The 27563-nt window shown below is 36.2% G+C and overlaps 1 protein-coding gene across 2 annotated transcripts in view; it reads left to right on the top strand.

The window, feature by feature from the left end:
- Positions 1–27563, top strand: part of NAV3 (neuron navigator 3) — an 835897-nt gene that overhangs the window by 561952 nt on the left and 246382 nt on the right. For both annotated transcript variants that reach the window (XM_033431322.2, XM_049694975.1), the window contains 2 exons: positions 21881–21998; positions 22628–22680. In XM_033431322.2, coding sequence (XP_033287213.1) covers positions 21881–21998; positions 22628–22680 — 171 coding nt within the window. The remainder of the gene's footprint in view (positions 1–21880; positions 21999–22627; positions 22681–27563) is intronic.

Raw genomic sequence — 27563 nt, forward strand, 5'->3', positions numbered from 1 at the left:
GTTCCATCTGTCTGGCTTTATTTTGTTTTTTACTTTTTAAAAGTTTTTTCTTAATAAGTATTTTTTATTTTCATAACTTTATTTTATTTTACTTTATTTCATTTTATCTTCTTTCTTTCTTGCTTGCTTTTTTTTAAATTTTTTTTGTGGTACGCGGGCCTCTCACTGTTGTGGCCTCTCCCCTTCCGGAGGACAGGCTCCGGATGTGCAGGCTCAGTGGCCATGGCTCACGGGCCTAGCCGCTCTGCGGCATGTGGGATCTTCCTGGACCAGGGCACGAACCCGTGTCCCCTGCATCGGCAGGCGGACTCAACCACTGCACCACCAGGGAAACCCCTTCTTTCTTTCTGTCTTTTCTCCCTTTTATTCTGAGCTGAGTGGATGAAAGGCTCTTGGTGCTCCAGCCAGGCGTCAGGGCTGTGCCTCTGATGTGGGAGAGCCAAGTTCAGGACACTGGTCCACAAGAGACCTCCCAGCTCCACGTAATATCAAATGGTGAAAATCTCCCAGAGATCTCCAGCTCAACGCCAAGACCCAGCTCCACTCAATGACCAGCAAGCTACAGTGCTGGACACCCTATGCCAAACAACTAACAAGACAGGAACAAAACCCCATCCATTAGCAAAGACCTTGCCTAAAATCATAATAAGGCCACAGACACCCCAAAGCACACCACCAGACGTGGACCTGCCCACCAGAAAGACACGATCCAACGTCATCCACCAGAACACAGGCATTAGTCCCCTCCATCAGGAAGCCTACACAAGCCACTGAACCAACCTTAGCCACTGGGGACAGACACCAAAAACAACGGGAACTATGAACCTGGAGCCTGGGAAAAGCAGACCCCAAGCACAGTAAGTTAAGCAAAATGAGAAAGAAGAAAAACACAGCAGATGAAGGAGCAAGGCAAAAACCCACCAAACCTAACAAATGAAGAGGAAATAGGCAGTCTACCTAAAAAGAATTCAGAATGATAGTAAATATGATCCAAAATCTTGGAAATAGAATGGAGAAAATACAAGAAACGTTTAGCAAGGAGCTAGAAGAAGTAAAGTGCAAACAAACAGTGATGAACAACACAATAAATGAAATTATAAATTCTCTAGAAGGGATGAATAACTGAAGGCAGAAGAACGGATAAGTGACCTGGAAGATAAAATAGTGGAAATAACTACTGCAGAGCACAATAAAGAAAAAAGAATGAAAAGAATTGAGGACAGTCTCAGAGACCTCTGGGACAACATTAAATGCACCAACTTTCTAATTATAGGGGTCCCAGAAGAAGAAGAGAAAAAGAAGGGACTGAGAAAATATTTGAAGAGATTATAGTTGAAAATTCCCTAATATGGGAAAGGAAATAGTTAATCAAGTCCAGGAAGCACAGAGAGTCCCATACAGGATAAATCCAAGGAGAAACATGCCAAGACACATATTAATCAAACTATCAAAAACTAAATACAAAGAAAACATATTAAAAGCAGCAAGGGAAAAACAACAAATAGCACACAAGGGAATCCCCATAAGGTTAACAGCTGATCTTTCAGCAGAAACTCTGCAAGCCAGAAGGGAGTGGCAGGACATATTTAAAATGATGAAGGAGAAAAACCTAAAACCAAGATTATTCTACCCAGCAAGGATCTGATTCAGATTTGATGGAGAAATTAAAACTTTTACAGACAAAAGCTAAGCGAATTCAGCACCAACAAACCAGCTTTACAATAAATGCTAAAGGAACTTCTCTAGGCATGAAACACAAGAGAAGGAAAAGACCTACAAAAACAAACCCAAAACAATTAAGGAAATGGTAATAGGAACATACCTATCGATAATTACCTTAAATGTAAATGGATTAAATGCTCCCACCAAAAGACACAGACTGGCTGAATGGATACAAAAACAAGAACCGCATATATGCTGTCTAGAAGAGACCAACTTCAGATCTAGGGACACATACAGACTGAAAGTGAGGGGATGGAAAAAGATATTCCATGCAAATGGAAATCAAAAGAAAGCTGGAGTAGCACTTCTCATATCAGACAAAATAGATTTTAAAATAAAGACTATTACAAGAGATAAAGAAGGACACTACATTAATGATCAAGGGACCAATCCAAGAGGAAGATATAACAACTGTAAATATTTATGCCCCCAACTTAGGAGCACCTCAATACATAAGGCAAATACTAACAGCCATTAAAAGGGGATATCGACAGTAACACAATCATAGTAGGGGACTTTAACACCCCACTTTCACCAATAGACAAATCATCCAAAATGGAAATAAATAAGGAAACACAAGCTTTAAATGATACATTAAACAAGATGAACTTAATTGATATTTAAAGGACATTCCATCAAAAAACAACAGAACACACATTTTTCTCAAGTGCTCATGGAACTTTCTACAGGATAGATCATATCTTGGGTCTAAAATCAAATCTTGGTAAATTTAAGAAAATTGAAATTGTATCAAGTGTCTTCTCCGACCACAATGCTATAAGAGTAGATATCAATTACAGGAAAAAATCTCTAAAAAATAAAAACACATGGAGGCTAAACCATACACTACTTAATAACGAAGAGATCACTTAATAACCAAGAAATCAAAGAGGAAATCAAAAAATACCTAGAAACAAATGACAATGAAAACATGACGACCCAAAACCTATGGGATACAGCAAAAGCAGTTCTAAGAGGGAAGTTTATAGCAATACAATCCTACCTTAAGAAACAAGAAACATCTCAAATAAACAATCTAACCTTACACCTAAAGCAATTAGAGAAAGAAGAACAAAAAACCCCCAAAGTTAGCAGAAGGAAAGAAATCATAAAGATCAGAACAGAAATAAATGAAAAAGGAAATGAGGGAAACAGTAGCAAAGATCAATAAAACTAAAAGCTGGTTCTTTGAGAAGATAAACAAAGTTGATAAACCATTAGCCAGACTCATCAAGAAAAAAAGGGAGAAGACTCAAATCAATAGAATTAGAAATGAGAAAGAAGTAACAAGTGACACTGCAGAAATACAAAGGGTCATGAGAGATTACTACAAGCAACTCTATGCCAATAAAATGGACAACCTGGAAGAAATGGACAAATTCTTAGAAATGCACAACCTGCCAAGACTGAACCAGGAAGAAATAGAAAATATGAACAGACCAATCACAAGCACTGAAATTGAAACTGTGATTAAAAATCTTCCAACAAACAAAAGCCCAGGACCAGATGGCTTCACAGACAAATTCTGTCAAACATTTAGAGAACAGCTATCACCTATCCTTCTCAAATTCTTCCAAAATATAGCAGAGGGAGGAACACTCCCAAACTCATTGTACGAGGCCACCATCACCCTGATACCAAAACCAGACAAAGATGTCACAAAGAAAGAAAACTACAGGCCAATATCACTGATGAACATAGATGCAAAAATCCTCAACAAAATACTAGCCAACAGAATCCAACAGCATATTAAAAGGATCATACACCATGATCAAGTGGGGTTTATTCCAGGAATACAAGGATTCTTCAATATACGCAAATCAAGCAATGTGATATACCATATTATCAAATTGAAGGAGAAAAACCATTTGATCATCTCAATAGATGCCGAGAAAGCTTTTGCCAAAATCCAACAGCAATTTACGATAAAAACCCTCCAGAAAGTAGGCATAGAGGGGACTTTCCTCAACATAATAAAGGTCATGTATGACAAACCCACAGCCAACATCATCCTCAATGGTGAAAAACTGAAACTGTTTCCACTAAGATCAGGAACAACACAAGGTTGCCCACTCTCACCACTATTATTCAACATAGTTTTGGAAGTTTTAGCCACAGCAATCAGAGAAGAAAAAGTAATAAAAGGAATCCAAATCAGAAAAGAAGAACAAGAACTAAAAGGAATCCAAATCAGAAGTAAAGCTGTCACTGTTTACAGACGACATGATACTATACATAGAGAATCCTAAAGATGCTACCAAAAACTACTAGAGCTAATCAATGAATTTGGTAAAGTTACAGGATGCAAAATTAATGCACAGAAATCTCTAGCATTCCTGTACACTAATGATGAAGAATCTGAAAGTGAAATTAAGAAAACACTCCCTTTTACCATTGCAACAAAAAGAATAAAATATCTAGGAATAAACCTGCCTAAGGAGACAAGAGACCTGTATGTAGAAAATTATAAGACACTGATGGAAGAAATGAAAGATGATACAGATAGATGGAGAGATATACCACATTCTTGGATTGGAAGAATCAACATTGTGAAAATGACTGTACTACCCAAAGCATTCTACAGATTCAATGCAATCCCTATCAAATTACAACTGGCATTTTTCACAGAACTAGAACAAAAATTTTCATAATTTGTATGGAAACACAAAAGACCTTGAATAGCCGAAGCAATTTTGAGAACGAAAAATGCAGCTGGAGGAATCAGGCTCCCTGACTTCAGACTATACTACAAAGCTACAGTAATCAACACAGTATGGTACTGGCACAAAAACAGAAAATATAGATCAATGGAACAGGATAGTAAACCCATGCATATATGGTCACCTTATCTTTGATAAAGGAGGCAGGAATGTACAATGCAGAAAGGACAGTCTCTTCAATTAATGGTGCTGGGAAAACGGGACAGGTACATGTAAAAGTATGAAATTAGAACACTCCGTAAAGCCATACACAACAATAAAGTCAAAATGGATTAAAGACCTAAAAGTAAGGCTAGACACTATTAAACTCTTAGGGGAAAACACAGGCAGAGCACTCTATGACATAAATCACAGCAAGATCCTTTTTGCCCCACCTCCTAGAGAAATGGAAATAAAAACAGAAATAAACAAATGGGACCTAGAAACTTAAAAGCTTTTGCACAGCAAAGGAAACCATAAACAAGATGAAAGGACAACCCTCAGAATGGGAGAAAATATTTGCAAATGAAGCAACTGACAAAGGATTAATCTCCAAAATTTAGAAGTAGGTCATGCAGCTCAATATCAAAAAAAGAAACAACCCAATCCAAAAATGGGCAGAAGACATAAATAGACATTCTCCGAGAAAATATACAGATTGCCAACAAACACATGAAAGGGTGCCCAACATCATTAAAGAAATGCAAATGAAAACTACAATGAGATATCATCTCACACTGGTCAGAATGGCCATCATCAAAAATCTATGAACAATAAATGCTGGAGAGGGTGTGGAGAAAAGGGAACCCTCTTGCAATGTTGGTGGGAATGTGAATTGGTACAGCCACTATGGAGAACAGTATGGAGGTTCCTTAAGAAAGTAAAAATTGAGCTACCATATGACCCAGCAATCCCACTACTGGGCATATACCCTGAGAAAATCATAATTCCAAGAGTCATGTACCAAAATGTTCATTGCAGCTCTGTTTACAATAGCCAGGACATAGAAGCAACCTATGTGTCCATTGACAGATGAATGGATAAAGAAGATGTGGCACATATATGCAACGGAATATTACTCAGCCATAAAAAGAAACGAAATTGAGTTATTTGTAGTGAGGTGGATGGACCTAGAGTCTGTCATACAGAGTGAAGTAAGTCAGAAACAGAAATACCGTGTGCTAACACATATATATGGAATCTAAGAAGAAAAATAAACAAAGGTCATGAAGAATCTAGGGGCAGGAAGGGAATAAAGACGCAGACCTACTAGAGAATGGACTTGAGGATATGGGGAGGGGGAAGGGTAAGCTGTGATAAAGTGAGAGAGTGGCATGGTCATATATACACTACCAAACGTAAAATAGATAGCTAGTGGGAAGCAGCCACATAGCACAAGGTCAGCTCAGTGCTTTGTGACCACCTAGAGGGGTGGGATAAGGAGGGTGGGAGGGAGGGAGACGCAAGAGGGAAGAGATATGGGGATACATGTATAACTGATTCACTTTGTTAAAAAGCAGAAACTAACACACCACTGTAAAGCAATTATACTCCAATAAAGATGTTTAAAAAAAAAAAATGACCAACAGAAACATAATACCAAGTATGTCTAGACTTCATTTTATGTGACATTGAGGAGTTAAATAAATTTGATGATATAAAGAAAAATAAATAAATTTAATTCTTAGTTCTCTTTTTAATCATCATTAAGAAAAAAAAGTTATACCAAGTTCTAAGGATTCCAGTTGTGGAAATTTCACCAACGTATGCCCACATTCCCATCCCAGGGACCGTAGCAACAGGTTGAATGGATTGCTCAGGACCCACGGTCAGAGCTTCACAAGGAAGAGAGAGGCATTCCTAATGATGAAGAGCTCATAATAAGTGCTCAAAAGGTACACATGAAATGAATTAATGAAAAGATTATCAGGAATGAAGAGAAAGTCCTTGGTAAGGACTGTGGGTACAGGGCAATGGTCTCTGGAAGGGAAATAGGAATATTTCCTATTTTTCTCCATTGGCATCATCATCAAATTCTTGGACACAGGAGATTTGTTCTGTGAAGAGTCTTCGGCTGCAAGGAGAATGTCTCTGTAATTTAAATTAACATCAGTCTGTAACAAACACCTGGATTCCAGCAGCTTAGCACAGTAGCTGTTTATTTCTCACTCCCACAGTGAAAGGTGTTTCCTGCTTGTTGGTTGTAGAATTAGGGATGCTTTGTTTTGGACAGTCACTCAGAACTTATACTAATGATAGCTCTGCCATTTTCATCATGTGGCTTCCATATTCCACCTAGATATGAACTTCCAGCTGCACCGAGGGCAAAAAGGATGGAGAATACGGTGTGGGGTATTTTTATGGGCCAGGCTGGGAAGAGATGAATATCACTTCAGTTCACATCCCATTGGTGAGAAGAAGTCTACATTTTCCTACCTAAATGCAAGAAGAGGAGAGCTGGAAATGAAGTTCCTGTGTGAGAAGCTGCTTGCTAGAGGATACTCTATGCTGTGGAAGCTGGAACACCAGTTTTGGTGAACAGTAGCTAAAATGTAATAGGTTTTCTGACAAGGGATGGGAGTGGGGTCACTTACAGTCATGAAGCGGCTGGAAAGGCATTGCTAGTTAGGTCAGCTCTTCATAAAAATCATCCATTGTCATAATACATAGCTGATGTATGACCTTTCTTGGAATAGACTAGGAAATACATCAGATATGGGCAGAGAAGAAATTCGAGATAAGGGCATTTTGTGGAGATAAATTCGTTTCTGTGTCTCATTAATGCAATTAAAAAACAAAACATAATTGATCTCAGTATGCATGTGCAATAGTTCTTTGAAATGATTCTATGTTTGTTTTGGGGGAATATGTTTTTAAATGTAATTCATGGGTAACATGTTTCATGGATTATAATAATGATGCCTTATTTTGTATAATATATTTTGCTTTTGCAAATGTTTTCTATTACAGTTAATCCTCACAATAATCCTCTGAGATAGGCAGGGTAGATAAGGATATGATCCCTGCATTAAAGAGGAGGAAACTCAAGATCCAGTAGTAAGTGGTAGAACTGGGAAAGGAGCCCAGAATCTCTGACTCCAGGCTCTACTTCTGAAACCCTTCAAAAATTTAACTTTATTTTTTTTTCTCAGAGGGATTGGGAGTTAGAGAACAACATCAGCTGAGATTGGCTTACCTGCTTAGTGAGAAGTTTTACTTCCTGAGTTGTCCATGTTGGGTGAATGTTCTAGACCATGTTTCACATCCTCTTGGGAAACAACTTCAATCACTGGAATAGGTTTATAAGAAAATAGATTGTAAAATTTGGTTTGGGGGCTTGAACTTGAAATATTGGCCCAATTAGAATCTTTGATTTCTATTTGCTACCTTGCATTTGTGTATAAATACAGTATGAAATCATATAGTGAGCAGTCTGCCTTTTTTTTTTTCATTTTTATTTTCCATTTTACTTAATGAAGTGTAATAACTTATAAGGGATTTAAATTGAATCCTTAGCAGTCCACCTGTTGTGGTACATTTAAAATGAAAGGATTTCAGAATGAAATTTGGAGATTTTTATGGTGATTGTCAATGTGATGACTTCTAAAATCTTGGTGCTCTCGTCGGGGTCAAGAGACCACTAGTGTGGTTGTCCAATTAGGTGAGCAGGTTTACTCTGCAGCAGGACAGAGCTGTACAGTAGATGCACTCCAGCTGATGGTCTTGGAGTTATGTGGCTCTAGCCCCTACCTGTGGTGATTTGGAGCTACAGCATGTCACTGTAGAGAAACCACCTGCAGGAAGCCGATAAATAATTGTGTCTGATTGGAATATAAATTGGATCCATCAGTGTCCTCAGCAAACAGCAGACTACATGGCACATATCACCATGTGTCGTGTATACTACAATGCATGATAGTTTCAAAAATTTCAAATATTTATTAAAATAGGATATGGCCCCATGGGGATCAACAAAATCTTCCAAAATGTATTGTGTTTGCTTAGAATTCATGTAACAACGACAAAAAGAAGATGGCAAGAAAACAAATATTTTTAAAAGTCTCTCTTTGTCCCCAGAAATATCACTCCTGCAGACTAGCAGTGGCTGGATGGATGTATCAGTGCCCCTGGGGTGATGCATTTCTATTTCCATTGCTCTTCATTGCAGCTTTTTAGCACAGCAGGAAGTGTGTTCTCTCTCAGCTTCCAAGTTTTATGTTTTTAGCCTAAGTAAATAGAAACCACCTGTTGTTCACCTCCTTGTAAATAGATTTTTTTAACCTTGATAAAACTTTGAAATGGATACCTACCTTTATTACTAAAAATTTAAATATTTTAACATAAGAATGAATGGTTTGCAAAGAGCACTTACAGTCAGTATTTTCTGGGCTCACTGCGAGGTGCTTTTTGGTTTTGGGGGGTTTTTTTGGTAGCAGGAGAATTTTAGGGGGTAAAGGAAAATACTATATAAGCTGTGAGTCTTTTGTTACTTTTAATTTACATTGAAATAACATTCTCTTTACAGTGAAACACAGTTTAAAGTGCTAGAAATAAACCCATTTTTATGTGTGAACATCATTGTCTATGCCAGTGGTCCTCAAATATTAGCTAGCATACATCAAAATCACCTGGAGAATTTTAAAAACTCAGATTACTGTTGCCACCTTTAGAGTTTCTGAGTCAGTGGTTCTAGGGTGAGGGCTGATAATTTGCATTTCTAACAAGTTCCTAGATGACTCTGATGATGTTGGTCCAGGGGCCATACTTTGAAAATTGCTGGTCTATGCTTCATGTTTCTAACAGTCAATTCCTCACTGTTAATTATGGGTACGTGAGTGGAAATACCCAGGTCAGAAGCCTAGAAACTGAATTGCTAAGACTAATCAAGGTTTATTCTCTCTTACCTTTGTGTTTCATTAATATTATTTTCTTACGCATATTTTTCTGCCATATTATTTCTTCTTTGAAGGACGGTTGCTAATATTTACCTTGAACTTAACTTACATCAATTATCAGACTGAGATAAAAAGAAGGTAAAAGAATTTCATGTATCATGCTCTTTTTTTCCCCCTAGAAAAGTATGAGAAGTAACTAAGTTCTCTTAACTGGTTTTCTAAAATACTCTTTGGTACAGTTTAATATGCAGGTTTTAACACATGTTGTCACCTGGGTTATTAGAATTTTGCAAGCAGTTAGGATGGATTCCCCATAGAGCATTCTATAAACGCAGTGGCAATGCGATTGAAGTTAAGTGAAAAAAATTTAAATTAGTACCAGAATTGTACTGTATGGTTATAATATCCAACACCTTTTTCAGAAATTTACAAAGTGTCATTTTCTCTGTAGAAGAAAAGATCATTAAAAAGTGCTGAGAATTTAAGACAGGGTAGATGGTTCTTTATATATTTCATTTCTGGCAGAGTGTTTATCGGATTGTCCACTGATGAGGAAATTGCCCAGGATGATGGTGACACTTATGGTTAGAGGAGAAAATATGACTCAAAAACCAAAACAGTCAGTACATTTGGAGTGGTCAGAAGGATCAGAGAGTGACATATGTGACCGCAAATAAATGCCAGGGAGTCTTCACAGGCGTGTGGGGAGTGATGATTTGGAAAAAAGATCGAGGTAGCTGGAATGTCACCAGATAGGCAAGGTGGAGAGAGACGAGGCAATCATCATTGCAAGGAACACCTGGTGGGTTCTCAAAATTGGCTAACCTGCTCCCTGCCCAGTCCTTCCTTCCCTCCTCAGGGACAAACTATGTGTCTTATCCTTTTTAATGTGGCCACAGTACCCAGCACAGCGCTGTGCAATCAGTGTTGGCTGATTTGATTTGATTATGCATGCCCCAGTTTGTATTCTGGTTTCATTATTTTCCCTACAAATAAACTGCAGGTTAAAAAAAAAAAAAATCAGGAATACTGTAGTTAGCATAGTAAACTCTATCTCTTGTTTTCCTTTTAGATTACATTTAGGTCTGTTTCTGCTCATCTAAAAATTTCTTATTCCTATATGAAAATACAGGCGTACCTCGTTTTATTGTTTCACTTTATTGCACTTCACAGGTAACTGCGTTTTTTGTTTTTTGGGGTTTTTTTTAATGAATTGAAGGTTTGTGGCAACCCTGCATTGAGCTTTCCGAGCAGCATTTGCTCGCTTCGTGTCTCTGTGTCACATTTTGGTAATTCATGCAATATTTCAGCCTTTTTCATTATTATTACATTTGTTATGATGATCTGTGATCAGTGATTTTTGCTGTTACTATTGCAAAAAGATTACGACTTGCTGAAGGCTCAGATGATGGTTAGAATTTTTTAGCAATGAAGTATGTTTTAATTAAGGTATGTACATTTTTTTTTAGACATAATGCTATTGCACACTTAATAGACTACAGCATAGTTTAAACATAGCTTTTATATGCACTGGGAAACCAAAAACTTCTTGTGACTTGCTTTATTGAGATACTTGTTTTATTTAGATGGTCTAGAATCGAACCCATAATATCTCCGAGGTATGCCTAAAAGGAGATATTATTACATTCCAAGCTAATCACTTGGGCTATAAATTTAAACAGATAAATGCAGTTGTAAATGAAAATATCAATATAATTTCAGTTTCAATAAAATCTGAAACTTGAATCAAGTGGTACATTTGACAGCTGTGTGCCAAGGAAGTGTCACTGGGATGGGTAGGGTTGCAAGCATGAAAGTTGAGAATATTGATGTTGATTATTTGCTCCATCTGGCTTACGGTCAAAATAAGTACAGTAGGCAGCCAAGGTATATTCTTTTCTCAGGTAGGAAATAACTCTCAGAGAACTTGAAAGGTTAAATGCAGTAATAATGGAAAGTGATATTTTTGCATGTATATGAATTTTAACATTTATTTAAGACTGGTGATCCCTTCACATGGAATATATTATTAGTAATATATGTGACATGGACCAGAATTTTGATATACTAATCATCATTAAGAAGTTTTCTTTTTTGTAACCAAAAATCAAATATTTTTTAAGAATTAAGAAATATTTATATTTTCTTAAAATCTAAAAATGAAAGCATCATGTATATCATGTATATATTATGGATTGTGTATAGATGGACCAAAAGGCTGTGAGCCAGGCTTTTTTGGGTGTCTATTAAGTGGTAGACACCAACATTATAACGAAGTCTTATTCTACTCCTGCCTTTGACACTGTTTTATTCTTTTTTATCTACCCATCTGGTGTCTGTATTTTATTTTAGAGGATTTCATCAAATGTATGGTAACCTTCAACTCTGCATGTATCAAGTGTGAGACACGAAAAAGCTATGTTCGCACATCCACACATTTCTTAGTGTCCTCTGGGATTCACTCTAGGTCATCCACTGGCCAGCTGGTTGATCCACTGGGTACCTTGAATGATGATGTCTGTTGCTCTTAGGGATGGTAATTGTTGTCCGAGAAGGACTTTCCATTTCTGGCTGGAATGCGGATGGGGCAGATATAATCTTGCATTTCTGAAGGAGAAAGAACCTAGGACAGGAAGACAGTTGCTGGAGTCTCGTATCAGGATGCATAATTTCATTTAATCCCTCATTTTCATTCCTATACCTCCACCCTCCTGTCTGACTGATATCTCTAGTCTGGATTTTCCCTGGTCTGTAGTTCCTGCCTCTTGATGGTATGAGGGAGAGGTAAAGTAGCTCTTGTCTCTGGTTTCCCCCACCCCAACTTTCCACTTGGTCTGTTGCCCACACTTCCTGAGCTGTTCTGGGATTCTATGGGAAAATCTCTTTGCATTGCTCTGATGTCTCCCTCCGCAGGCTCCTGTGGGCTTGATGTTCCTTTCCTCCTCTTTGCTAAATCATGTATCACTCTTTCAGCTGCTTTCCATATTCATATACTGTAGTCATAGGAGATTGAGTTTGAGCCTTCGGCTTTTGTTCTTGCTGTCTTAAGGGAGAATTCCTAGAAAATACAGGGTGGAAAAGTTTTCCTTTCACCATCCAGAAAGTGGGAGTCTTACATCTTAAGTCTTAGCCTCTTAAGCAGTCTCCCTTTACTGTTTTTCTCTATCCCTCATAGCTACACCAGAGCTAGAGTTTAGAAATACAGCCATATCTGTCATTTTTATGCCTCCTACATAAAAATAAGCTTTTACCTAAAATATTGATACAGCCCTCTTTACTTTACATAGGACCCCTGCCTCATTCCTGTCCTCTTCTCTCTAGCTTTTCCATGTGCCTCTTCCCCGTGCTCTGACCAAATGGAATTATTCAGACCAAATGGATTCAGAATTCAGAATATGAAATACACCTCTGCCCCTTAATAAGTTTCACTATCCCTCTTCATATATATATATATATATATATATATATATATATATATATATATGGAATATGCTTTCCCCTTCTCTCTGCTTGTCAAAGCTCATCCTTTTGGATGGCATTCCTCAATCTTTCATCATTCTTCTAGGACCTTCATAGTTGTGGCTTTCTTTTTTCTCTTTTTTTTTTTTTGGCCATTTTTCTTTAAACAAATTCACTTTTTTTTTTTCGGTATCCGGGCCTCTCACTGTTGTGGCCTCTCCCGTCGCGGAGCACAGGCTCCGGACGACGCGCAGGCTCAGCGGCCATGACTCACGGGCCCAGCCGCCCCACGGCATGTGGGATCTTCCCAGACCAGGGCACGAACCCGTGTCCCCTGCATCGGCAGGCGAACTCTCAACCACTGTGCCACCAGGGAAGCCCTAAACAAATTCACTTTTAAGAACTGGAGTAAATTGGCTTCATAAGGAAACTTTTATTCTGAAGTCAAGTGGGAGCTATCCTGTGATTTTTAGGTAGGAAGGTAAATTACTTTATCAGATTTGCATTTTAAAGCAGTCCCTATCTATAGTGTATAGAATAGTTTAGTGCATACCCTGCCTAATTTAGAGACAGTTTCTAGGACTTTTAAAGCAATTTGGGTGAGAGATGATGAAAAGCTGAACCAGAATAATTACAGCAGTAATGGAGCCGAAGGGTCAAAAGATATTAAGGAGATAGAATTAACAGCACTGGGTCAGAGATTGGGTGTGAGAAATAAAGAAAAAAAGCAAAAGGAAATTATTAGAGTTTATTTTATGTTTACTTTAGAATTGACCTGCTTTCATAGACCTTCTTCTGATTTTCTGGGGTTGCTGACTCATCAATATTCACTTTTAATCAACCTTCAAATTTGAAATTTTTTTAAAAATTTCATTAACGGTATTTTCCTTGATGTAAAAACTGAGAAGTAAACTAGCTGAGTTGAACCATTTACTTGATGAATCTATTACATATATTGTGATGATGTTTATATTATCAAAAGCTTTTAATGGGTTCATTTTATAATAGTCCCTCATAGCCCTCAGTATTGAGATTTCTAGAAGGTCTGCAAGAGTCATGACGTTGAACTCCATGGATCTTTTGGTCATATCAGTTCTGTGATAGCAACTGAAGATCCAGTCTGTGATCAGATTTCAAACTGAGTAAAAATAGCATGTTTCAGGTCTTAATTCCATACTGTAATTTTTCTAATCTCCTTCGCCCAACATTGCCTATCACTCATGGATTTTTGAATCATACACTGAGGTGTACAAAATTATAGCTTTTAAAAAGAATATATAGGCAATTCCCTGGCGGTCCAGTGGTTAGGACTCTTCTCTTGCACTGCAGGGAGCCCAGGTTTGATCCCTGGTCGGGAAACTAAGACCCCATAAGCTGCGCAGCGTGACCAAAATAATAATAATAGGCAAAGAGATAGATTCTATTTCTTTTTTTAAAGAATATATATATAAGTTCACCTCTCAAATTTCTATTTCTGTACAGCAGGAGAAAATTTATTTTTCCCAATTCAAAGTATTCAGTTACTTCTGGTTTAAAGTTCAGTCCTATCAGAAAAGGCCCAGTCAACTTCAGATCCTTCTCCTTCCCTTGTACATCTTTCTCCCTGAAGTGATAGTCTGGGAAGGGTTGGTGAACAAGGGTACTTACTTCCAAGGCACCATGATGCCACATCTTATGGGCCGTTAGTGCCCATCAGTGCCACTGTCTGGTAAGTGGTGAAATTTATGATGTCTGTCAGACTGGAGTTATCATAACCTGTGCTCACATATTTCTTGCTTTTTGTCCTTTCCCATATTAGGTCTAAGCATCCTTCCTGTCCTGATTTCAAATACTCTCTGGGCTCACTTGCTTTCCCTTAGAAAATCCCATATGATTCTCAGGAATTGGAAGAAAACAATGGATGCTCTCCCATAAGCTTTTGGTAGATGTTATGCTTTGTGAGTCCTTCTCGGGTCCAGATGCTATGAAACTCCACCCAGAGAGGTGGCCTGTTAGGTCGAATCGTAGCACCTTCCCTTCCTTCCAATTCTCTTCCCAGGACTAATTCTTCTCTTTGTGGGAAAAAACACTTTCATCACTGGTCACTCTTCCCTAATCTGCCATTTATGGCTTATCTTTTATGTGCTTAGTCCTTTGCTGATTTATGTAATGTGAAAACCCAATTATTACTGTTGAAATTGTTGGTTTTCAAAACAGTTTCTTTCTGCTATGGATTAGAAGAGCCTATTTGACTTCTCAAAACCTATAATTTGAATAAACCAGAGAGCAGTGCTTACGGGAATATATCACTACTCCTTGAATGTTGGGGAGAAACTAATGTGTATAAATAAATGCAGGGTTGAAACCAGCTCAAGTGATATTTAAAATCATCTGACTTCATTTATAATATTTTCTGAGTAGGTTATAGGTTAGTGTCTTTCTGTTAAAATAGACTCTTGACTGAGTCTGTCTTTCCCCACCTACTTCTCTACATTTCTTTGATCATTTAGCACTCATTAAAAATAAATTTGTATCTCATTGAAACATTTGTATACCTCAGTGTGTAGTGTATGCAGTAACAAAAACAGTCATAATAATTTTTATATAACTGTCAGGTTACTTATAATACACTCATCAAATACTGAATTATGGTTAAAAAATTCAGGAGCAGTTTGCTGTGATACACAAAGGCAGTGCATTATATTGTCAGTAGTGAAAAAAAAATTCATCATAAACAAAAGTTTAAGACTCCATGGAGAACCAAAGTAGATCTTCTGATGTTGTTTTACTGTAACAGGATAAAAGCAATATGATGTCTATATTTTGTCGTCTATTTTTGTTTGTTTGTTTTACAGCATATTTATTATTTATTCATTTGCCATTTTATTGAGAAATAATTGATATACATCACTGTATATGTTTAACGCATACAGCCTGATGGTTTGGTTTACATATACTGTGAAATTATTACCACAGTACGTTCAGTTAACATCCAACTTGTCATATAGATAGATACAGTAAAAAGAAAAAAATGGGAGGGGGAGTCTTCTTGTGATGAGAATTCACAGGATTAACTCTCTTAACAAATTTCCTATGTATCATATAGCAGTATTAACTGTAGTCATCATGCCACGCATTACATCCTTAGTGCTTATTTATCTTGTAACTGGAAGTTTGTACCTTTTGCCACCTTTCTCCAATTCCCCCTCGCCCTCCACCCTCCGCCTCTGGTAACCCCAAGTCTGATCTTTTTTCAATGAGGTTTTTTCATTAGTTTTTAGATTCCACATGTAAGTGAGATGATACAATATTTGTATTTCTCTGTATGACTTATTCCACTTAGCATAATGCCTTCAAGTTTCATTCATATTGTGGCAAATAGTAGGATTTCCTCATTTTCTATGAGTGAATAACAATCCATCGTGTGTGTGTGTATAAATTTATATATCTATATTTTATATATCTATATATGTACCACAACTTATTTTTCCATTCATCCATCTATGGACACTTAGGTTTTTTTCTGTGTCTTAGCTATTGTAAATAATGCTCCTATGAACACGGGGTTGCAGATATCTTTTTGAGTTAGTGTTTCTGTTTCCTTTGCATATATTTCCAGAAGTAGAAATCCTAGATCATATGGTAGTTCTATTTTTAACTACTTGAGGATCCTCCATACTAATTTCCCTAGTGACTATACCAATTTAAAATTCCACCAGTAGTACACAGGGGTTCCCTTTTCTCCATATCCATGTCAGCATTTGTTATCTCTTGTCTTTTTGATAACAGCCATTCTAACAGGCGTGAGGTGCTATCACATTGTGGTTTTAATTTGCATTTCCCTAATGACTAGTGATATTGAACATCTTTTCTAATACCTGTTGGAATTTTGTGTATTTTCTTTGGACAAATGTCTATTCAGATCCTTTGCCTATTTTTAATTGGGTTATTTGTATTTTTGGTATTGAATTGTACAATTTCTTTATATATTTTAGGTATTAATTCCTTTATCAGATTATACTGTTTGCAAATATTTTTTTCCCATTCCATGGGTTGTCTTTTCACTTTGTTGATTCCTTTTGCTGTGCAGAAGCTTTTTAGTTTGGTGTAGTCCCACTTGTTTTTTGTTTTGTTTTGTTTCTTGTGCTTTAGATGTCATATCCAAAACTTCATTCCCAAGACCCATGTCAGGGAATTTATTCCTGTGTTTGTTTCTAGGGGTTTCATGTTTTCAGGTCTTAATCCATTTTGAGTTAATTTTTTTTAAGTGGCATAAGATATGGGTCCAGTTTCATTCTTTCACATGTGACTATCTTAATTATCTCAGCAGCATTTATCGAAGTGACTGTCTTTTCTCCATTGAGTGCTCTTAGCTCTTTTGTCAAATATTAGTTGATTATATATGCATGGTTTTATTTCTAGGCTCTCAATTCTGTTCCATTGGTCTATTTATCTGTTGTTATGCTAGTACCATACTGTTTTGATGACCGTAGCTTTATAGTATAGCTTGAAATCAGGAATATTGCCTTCTATTTGACCCTATTATTTTATAATTTACAAATTAGCACTGTAAAAGAAATATTATAGGATCAAATAATTAAGAGATCATTACAATTTACAGCAGTTTTCCTTAATTAGTTAGGTCAACTACCTTTGGGTGGACAGCTAAGATTTAAGGATTTGACAAAGATACTGTTTTATAATGCTAATAAACCAATTATGATTAATGTAAATATGAAAATGTGAACTAATAATACTATTTGACATTTAACAAATATTTAGTAAGTGAAAGGCCATGTTCCAAAAGTATAAATTTATTAACTCCTCACAATAATCCCATTAATAAGTAATACTATTATTGCCATTTTACAGATGAGAAAAATCTTACACTGAGAGGAAATAAATGTTCAGTCGGTATCCACATGGATATTGAGTGGCAGAGCAGAAATTCCAACCGTATAGACTGTTCCTTAAAGAATACCTGCTGTTGCATAATAGGCCCTAAAACCCATGCTGATAAATATGAAATATAAAGTATGCCATAGTGCCTTAAATTTCTATTATTTTAAATTACTGTAAATGCATTATTAAACATACAACTGTGCTAGAGTTTCTAAGTAGCACTTTGGTAAATGTAATCTCATTAATTCTTCTGAATTAACTGAAATATAATTATTACATGAGATGACATTTATATTCATAATATTGCAGTTTAAACATCTGAAGCCAGCTTTCCTCAGATGTTTTAAGGTAAATGATATTTAAAGCTTTGGTCACAACCTTGATGACTTAAACACTCAATGGCCCTGTAGAAAATACCAAATATTGATTTACGATTGATATGATATTATTTTCAATTATATCAGTTTCTTCACTAAAAAAAACAACAACTATAATTCATACCATAATCCTACAAAATAAGTACCACACATTTCACTCATTCAACTGAGGCTAAGAGGTTAAATGCTGTGATTATTTTTATGGGAATGAATCAAGGGCAACTTTGGAGCTCAGATCCAAAATCCGGACATGATTTCACCATTCTGTTGTGTTTATTTGAACAACAGAGTCTAATGATGATTGACAAGGTTGTTTGTATCTTCTCTCATCAGGTTATTACAGAAAGTTTATCAATGAGTTTTAAATATATATATTTATATACCATGTGTCCTTTGCTTGAAAACTGTCTCCTTAAAGACACAGTTCATATGTCCACTTTTTTAAATTTAATTTTTTATTTTTTAAAAGACAGGAAAATATAAGTTTATATATACTTAATTTTAAATATATGTATAAGTTGCTTTGTAATTGTTTTATATTTCCTAATCTAGATTATAATCCTTTGAAAATCACTGATTTAACTTGAATCAGGTATCTTCTACACATGTCTGTTAGAAAGAGTAAGTAAATAAAGTGCATGGGACTTAGTTTTTAAATTCATTTATTTAGTCTGAATAGATTTTTCTGATTGCAGCTAAGTCAGAGCTACTATCTGAGCAAAGTTTCATGTGTTAGAGATGCTGGACGAGTCAAAGCACTCAGGCTTGGGATTCCTCTAGAAGGAATCCTGGTTCAAGTGAAAACGTGTTTCATGAGCTCAGCCAGAGGCTATCCCAACAAGGTCTTGAAGCCAACCAGCTGGTTTCCCATCTGTTTTCCCACCTGAGTCGCAGGAGGGGTTTGGATTAGAGACTAAGGCACTGTTGACATGCATTTGGAAAATAAAAGTATTATTGTTTTTATTTTTAATACATTCCATTCTGTGTATATTTAAATAAGTTAAATGAATATATTTTCCATAATTTAATGCCTTCATCAAAAAAGAGGAATCCATGCAACGTGGAGTTTGTTGGAGGCTGTGTCATGATGGAGGCATTGCAGGCCTGGATGAGAACATCACAGCCTTAAAATTGGATGCATTCCTCTGAGTTTGGATGGCAGACAGATCTGTGGCCCCAGTGAATTAGATAGCAGGAGTCAGAGATGTGAGTAGTGTAAGAAAGCAACGAGTACAGTTTCTCCAGTCTTCAACTGCCAATACTTTCAAATTTTTTAACCTTTGCAAAATGATAACATCAACACATATTTGTTGGAAATCCATCATAGCAAATAACACTTAGATGCCATAAAATGATAATAACAGCAGACCTTTTTTCAGGGCTAACTCTGTGACAGGCACTTTACAAGTGCTGTTTTATTTATTCCTGACACAATTTTATAATGTAAGTATTATTATTATCCTTATTTTTCAGATGTGGAATCAGGTTTAGAAAGGATAAGCAACTTGTTCAGTGTCCCAGGGGTGGCAAGCAGTCTGCTGGGCCTCAAAGCCAGGTCTGCTTGACTACAGAACTCATGTTCTTCATCTTTGTGGATCCTTTAAAGTCAATTAACTGGTGCTTATAACTCACTGCCTAGGGGACAGGCACAAATCAAGCCTGGCTTGCCCTGAAATTTCTACTAGAAACCAAACAATTAATGCTATCATTGGTTGATGTGTAGATGAAGGGAAAGTGCTCAATTTTTTATATTCTAAACAGTATAAATCCTTATAAAATTAAAATTTTACAATAACACAAGCAGACTAAAATCTTGAGGAAAATGATCACCAAATAAAAGTGTCTATCTAGAAATCATGTGTTTGTTTTCTAATTCAGGAGACAGTTGTGCAAGTGATTTTTCTCACTTAATATCACTTAATATCTCACTTTAATATCTTCAGTATAAAGAAGATCATGAACATGGAGAAAGATGTAGTGTTGCTGTCATATATGTTTTTCTTATGCAACAGGATGCTTCAAATTATTTATGTCTTTCAGGACACTTAATACCACTACATATGCATTAAGATATCACTTTGTATTTTCTAAAATAAAGAAACACCCTCTTTTTCTTCTATGTTGTATTTTGGAATGTTTGTACCTAGGATACATTAAAAAAACTTAGTGATCCCACTTTTAGGTTTTGGTCCTGTAAAAAATACTAGTATATGAATGTGCCAAGATACATATATAAGATGTATCTTACAAATTTAGATGCAGTGGAAACATTTTTTAAAAAATTAAATATCCTTCAACAGGGGATTGATATTATGTATAATATTACATCAAAAATAATGAGAAAATATATGCAAAATGGTTTTAGAAGTGTTATTAAAATACTGTTACATAAAAAACTGAAAAATGTAGTGATAAGTAAAATTGAGCTAGATTTGGTTACACATTCTATCATGAGTATGTGTATGTGTGTGTAATATTGTGTCATGTGGTGAAGTGTGTAGGCGTAGCAAAAATTCTAGAACTATTTATACCAAGTTATTCAAAAGTGGGTGGGGTTGCAAGTTGTGGGGAAACCTCCATTTCTCAGTTTCTACACTTCTATTTTATTTTATTTTTACAAAAACATGTATTAGTTTTGTTAGAAATAAAAAAAGCATTTTTTTACATTTTGCTTGGCACTCAGTGCTCATGACTACAAGGCTCAATTTACCTTTCCAATCTAATTTGTCACAATTTCAGGCATCCTGCCTTAATTATATAATTTACAACTGTGCCCTTGATTCCTTTTTTCCTCTGCCTTTCTGTATCTTGTCCCCTCTGTGGGGAAAGCCCTTTCCTTCACTTCCTATCTTTAGGTTCTATTATGTTTACAGTTCTAATTCCAGTGCTTCTATAACACATTTTTATGTGTATGTTTCTCAGTTAATTGTCCTCCTCTATTCTCATTTCAAATTTTGCATTCTTCTATCATATCACATATTATAGTCTGCCTTGTAATAAATGTATTAATATGTCCATATGAGCCATTCATGAAATTAAAGTCTTAACTTATTTATTTCCTTACATTTAGATTACATCAGTAAGTGCCTATAACATTTGAAAAATTAGTAACATTTTATTTTTGTGAAGTTTTTGAACAGTTTCATTTTTTCTTCTATCATAATCTGTTATTGGAGAGACACCTCTACTTTATGTAGATTGCCAACCTTATGGCTCATAATCTGCTCCTCGATTCTGTATTATAATTTCTATGTAATAACTGCATTTGCTTCCTCTATTCTCTTATATAAATGCATTTCAAGAGGCTGAAATGGGATATGACAGTTCAAATAAAATAGCTTAGGCATTTGCAATTATTTCATAAAATGATGCCAAAATATTGTCACATACAGTATCTCACATGACGAATTTAATAAAGTCTTCTCAGAGAAACACACATTTTTATAGTAAGATTCTGGTATAAATCAATCCAGGTGGCTTCCTTTTACAAGGACAGGCAGATTATTTTCAATGTGATAGAACCAGGGGCAAGAGAGTAAAAACTCAAACTGATTTGCAAACAGGAGCTTCCTCAGTAGTCATCCAGGAAGGGAGTTTTGCTGTGTCACAAGTGACTAGTCCCGGGTTTTGAAAAAAGAGTGAGTCATCCCCCTTTGAAACAAGAGATAAGTGGGGGAAAGAGCTGTTTAAAAATTATTTTACAACTATTTCCTTTGGAGCTATGACTCCTTAAGCTGGAATGTGATCCAGAATAACTTCCCTTTGAATCCAACATTTGTCTTAAGCATTTTTATTGCCTCTCTTTTCCCTCGTCCCATCTCACTTCTTCCCTCCCTCTGTTCAACAGATTTACACGGACTGGGCCAACCACTACCTGGCAAAATCGGGCCACAAGCGGCTGATCAAGGATTTGCAGCAAGACATTGCAGATGGAGTGCTGCTAGCAGAAATCATCCAGATCATTGGTAAGATCTGCCCTCTGAGAAAAGCCATGAAAGTTTCTGCGCCCACGCACTTTGGTAAAATACAATTTAATTTGGATGCTTAGGAACTTGGTCCATGTGTCTCTGAGATTAATGCAGCCCTCCCCGTGATTTAATTAAAATGTTTATGTGAGAATGTTTGAAAAAGGCAGTTTGGCCATACTTTTAAATGGCTAGAACTGTATCTTTACATACACTGAATTGTCAGAAATGAACGCTTCATTAAACCATATGTCTCCCATGTGTGCATTTCGTTAGCTGGAGCAACTCATATACTCTGAGATTCCTTGAAACTATATCCTGATCCAGCAGGGACAATTGTGAAAGGTTTCATGCCAGCAGTCATTTGGCACAGGCTAAGGAATTAGCAGCAACTTCCTTCTCACTCACTTTTTTTTTTATTGCCTGATTTGTGCATATGGACCTGGCGGCTGCTAACAAGAGTGTCTTCTTGTACACGGCTTAGGAGGCAGAGTGAATGTAGCACCAGCATTTTGCTTGGTGTTTTTTTTTTTTTTCTTTTTTTCTTAGTCTCCTTTTTTTGTGTTTCACTTCATGGCTTAAGCATGTCGTTCTTTTTTTCTCTCTTTTATTTTATTTCTTGGCTTTAGCAAATGAAAAAGTTGAAGATATCAATGGATGTCCTAGGAGTCAATCTCAGATGGTAAGAATCATGTTTATTCTGAATATATTGCTTGTCTTCACTTCCAGAGTTAACTGCATTTATAAATGGACTGGAAGTTTCTTTTGCATGTCTCTCTCCTTGTTTAAGAAACCATTTGATCATATTCTATCATATATATTTCTTTGGGTGCAATTTAGGAAGAAGTGATAACAACAATACAGTTGAATATGTATGACTCCTGAAGAACCAATCTCCAGGTGTTTTATCAGATTCTTGACCTTTTTTTTTTGTTCTGATGTCTGAATAATTTAACACTGGTCTTGGTGGCAATAAATCCCATTTCCAGTTTTAAGTGGAGCCTTTTTGTCTGAACAACTGGTTTGAAGAAAACCAAACCAAAAGAAAACCAAAGTTGCCATGTGCATTTTAAAAATATATGAATAGTATTTTCTTCGCTCATAACAAAGTCCAATGTAAACACATTGACTCTTCAACACTTTTGGAAATAACTCTAAGGGCAGGCTGCTGGAATTTTGCTGAGCAGGGACTGACTAGGAGATATGATTCATAGCCTTTTCCAGAAAGTTGTCGATCTAGAGGTCTGTCTGTCCCCCAGCCCTCTCTTATTTTTACCACTTGGTAAAGCCTAGAGTTTTATAATAAAATAATAGATTAATAAGCTGCTGAGATAAAAACCCACCCCTTTCTTAATTAAATAGCCACAACTTTATTTTATAGGACAATATGAAACCAAAATGCCTTAACTGAAGTTATGTCAGCAGATATAATCAGGAATGACAGCCAAAATCCACAAGATGAGGTTTCCTCCAAAACTCTTTTTAGCATAGAATAGGCATTTAAAATAAAAATAATGAGTACTTAATTGACAGAAACTGGAAGAATGAAAAAAATGATGAACTGTTTTGACCTACTGACCTGCTTTATTTAATGTCAGAAAACTGAAATCCAAAATAATAAAAAGAATTTATTTTTAAAGAGTGATTAACTAGCATGTCTGGGTGTGTGTGTGTGTGTGTGTGTGTGTGTGTGTGTGTTTAAGCACTCCTCTAAGGACCTACTACAATGTCATGAACTCTGTGTCGCTCTTGTGAAAAAAATCACTATAAAGAAAGATTCTCTGTAAAACATTTCAGTTTTAAGGAAACTTCCTGATCTAATTACTCTGGGCACAAAGACGACTCTATTAAAATTAATTATAGTTATTTCCTGAAGTTTTACTGGAAGTAGTTATAATACCTTTAGGCCCTGCTATAATAAAAGCTGCACGATGATGGGAAAGACATGTAACTTCTCTGAGCCTCAGCTTTCTCATCTGTAAAATGAATCTGTAAAATGAACCCTAATTATGATATGATAATAACATATAATTATGGACATTCTTTACTACCTAAACTGATATGGAAATGCAGAATAGTATTGCTACAAACTTTATAAAGAGCACATTCATGAATTAATACCTGTTAAAAGATTTTTAAGGCTTTATATTAAAAAACTCTATAGTCCCTGAATATCATATGTTATTTCTCAAACCCAACACTGTTGGTTTTACTTTCATTATTTCAACCATAAAGAGATGTTGGATACTAAAACTCTTATGTTCTCTGCTGGCATTCCAATTTGATTCTGATTACAGTTCAATAAATAGCCAAGCTATTACTTCATGACAGATAATAAACAAATAAACCTTCAAAACTCATAACTATAGATAGAGATGCGGTCCTTAGATATTTATCTGAAACATCTGTGCCTAAAATTCTACAAATCTGAAAATATTCTCATGGGTATAAGACTCTCTTAATTTTATTACTTCCTGTTCCTTATTAGCCCCCAAATGTCATGCAACATCTAGTATACATGTTATGTTGATATTTTTGCTTCTGATTTAAAGCAAACAAACAAACAGAAAAACCAAAACCTGAGAAATGCAAATGTTATAAAATAGGTGATTTTTTTTTTCCAGCCAAAAAGTTTTAGTCAGAATTACACTGAATTTTGAGTCACAATGTGTTGTAACCTCATTTTTTTTGATGTGGTTGAATTTCTAACCTGAAATTGGCATGCCTTCAATAAGGTGATTCAGAAGAATACATATGACACAAATGTAACTTTTTTGGCTGAATTATTTTTGCCTCTGTTCTTAAGAATTGGCATCGGTACTATGTTATTAATGAATAAAAGTTCCAGATTTTAACTGAGACAAGAAAGTAGAAGAAAGAGAATTATGATAGCATGACCAGGCTTATAAATTTCATACATCTTTTCCAAACAGGATGTTGCCTGTTTCTTTATTGTGTAACAACCGAGCAGTGCTGTGTTAGTAACAGTGAGCACTGTCCTTACTTATAGAACTACTTGTCCAATGCTTTTTATATATCTGATTTTTCATGGCCTTTGGTTGGCGTTCATGTTTAATAACAAAAGGTAAGGTAAAACTAGGTCTGCTACTGTTTCTAGTTACAAATTGTCTTTTTTTCTTTTTTAAATTTTAAACTTGGTAACCTTTATTGGATTATTTTCAGCCTTGAGTAATAGAAGTTCTCTCATGGTACGAATGTATGGTATATTGATGAATAACAGCCAGCTATTCATATTTAGGCAATATTAACTGAGCACATAAGGCACCAGGTGTAGGGACAATTGAGGATCAGAGGAGCAAATATTCAAATAAATAATAGCAACAGTGTTAATTGGGAAGAACAAAAGGAATGTGAAGGAAGTGAGCTTGGTGTGTTCTAGAAGCAGAAGATGACTGTGGTTTGAGCACAGTAAGAGGTGATTGGAGGGGATGACGGAAGCCTGATTATGTAGGACCAAAGGAAGGGGTTTGTATGTTACTCTAAGTTGATTGAGGAGCCTTTGGAGGACTTTTAAAGCTGGCCTGTGTTGTGATTTGATGTAAATATTAAAAATGATCACCCCAGGTGCTTTCTGGGCATTGTAGAATACTTAAGTGTTGGCCTTCAGTTGGGTATGGGAGATGAAAAATACAGGGACTATGCAGTGGTCCCCGATTTTTTGGCCTGAATGAGTAAGTAGTTACCATTAAACCAGATGATTATTATGGAGGGAGAAAACAGGCTAAAAGATGAAGAAGGGAAGAGGACAAATTCAGATTTTGACAAGTAGAATTTGATGTACCCATTGGAACGTGAAGTAGGAGGTTATTGGAGGTAATTAGGCATGTGATTCTAAAGGCCAGAAGTAAGATATTGGTTAGAATATACGTACTGCGTAGATAACGGTTAAAGCCATGGCCAAGGATGAGATCTCTAGGAGGTCTGTGTAAAGTCAGAAAGGAAGAAAGCTGAGGTTCTCACACTGAGGAATACCAACATGTATGTGATAAGCAGAGGTGAAGGAGTCAGAAAAGGGTGAAAAGAATGGTGAGAAAGTGAGCCCATCACTGAGAGAGTGGATCAACAGATATGGATTGTTAATCCTTAGGATAGCTATGGTAGCTTAAGCTGTAGTACATACTCGGACTAACCCAGTGGGACAGGGCAATGTAAGATGAGGAAAATGTGGCAGATGCTGTCAAATGCTACCTAGTCAATGGGTTGGTATACCAGAAGGCAGGAGAGTTAGTTTTGGTAATTAGACAGGCGTTAATGACCTTCATGTAAACATCTTCTGTAGAGTGATCATGTGTTCAAGAATAGCTGAGAGGTGCAGATATCCACTGAGTCTTGAATGATCTTTCCAGGACTTTCCTGTTGAAGGAGGAATAAAAAATATATAGTTTGAGAGGAAGTCAAGGTGAGGGGAGTTTTTGCAAGTGCGGAAGTAGGCAGAGAAGGAGGAAGCAATAGGGAAAGGGGAGGATCCAGGGGGATGGGGAGACAAGTGACCATGCCAGATCCTCAGGGATGTGGCAGAGGAGGAAATTTGAAGTCTGTGTGGAAGATTTAATGTTGGAAAACAGTGGGGATACACTTTCCTTTCATAAGGGGATATGATTGCTTGAAGAGGTGGTATTTGTTAGTGGATTACGTAGAAATGGAAGGAATTCAAATAAATGTGATAATGACTTCAGACTATTAGATAATATTACTGTGCTCTTTTTCATGTCATTCTCTAATGGTTACCTTATAATATAAAGAAAAAACATTGATTATAGTATTTTATAGCAGATAAAGAAAATTCAACAAAAATTCTTTCAAATATCATTGGCTAAAGGGCACATATTTAACAAAAATATGAACTTGTCTTTATTAGCAGGATTATTGAGAGGTTGATTCATATTTATTCCAAGTTTCAACTGCTATCTATTGCTATCTTTCCTTAATAAGTTTGAGACCAAACTCATCCTGAAAAACACAGAACTAAGTTTGTAGGAGCTTATTCAACACTATATTTAACCTCATCCAAAGATGAAGTTACTAATGTGGATGACACCTGTTAAGTAATTTCTAGGTGGGTGGTATCAGGATTCAAAATATATGCTGCATGCCACAACTCTGGTGAGATTACATGAGGAAATAAATTAGCCAACTATAAATACCAGGAACATCCAGAATGCCCAGCAGATTAAAAATAGCAGAAAAAAAATGCCCAACATGTATTTGAAATGCAGAGGCACAAGTGCAAGGTTCTTAGACAAAAATGTAAGACACGTAGAGGAAAAGTTGTTTTGAAAACAAAATTTTCTTTATTTTAAAATAGACCATTAGAGCACTTGGCCAGTTAGCTCAGTTGGTTAGAGTGGGGTGCTAATAAACTAGGCCATGATATTTAATAATCTTCATAAATGCATGGAGGGGTTAGGAAATTTGATCATGTGAAATAGTTGCAAACCAAGAATTAGATGGTGGGGCAGAGGTGAGGGTGTGGTTCCCAGCCTGTCCTTCCTCTTCGCTGCTTCCTCCCTTCACCTCACTCTAATAGCTCGACTGGTTTTTTCA

Source organism: Orcinus orca, chromosome 11 (genome assembly GCF_937001465.1).
Source record: "Orcinus orca chromosome 11, mOrcOrc1.1, whole genome shotgun sequence".
NCBI classification, from domain to species: domain Eukaryota; kingdom Metazoa; phylum Chordata; class Mammalia; order Artiodactyla; family Delphinidae; genus Orcinus; species Orcinus orca.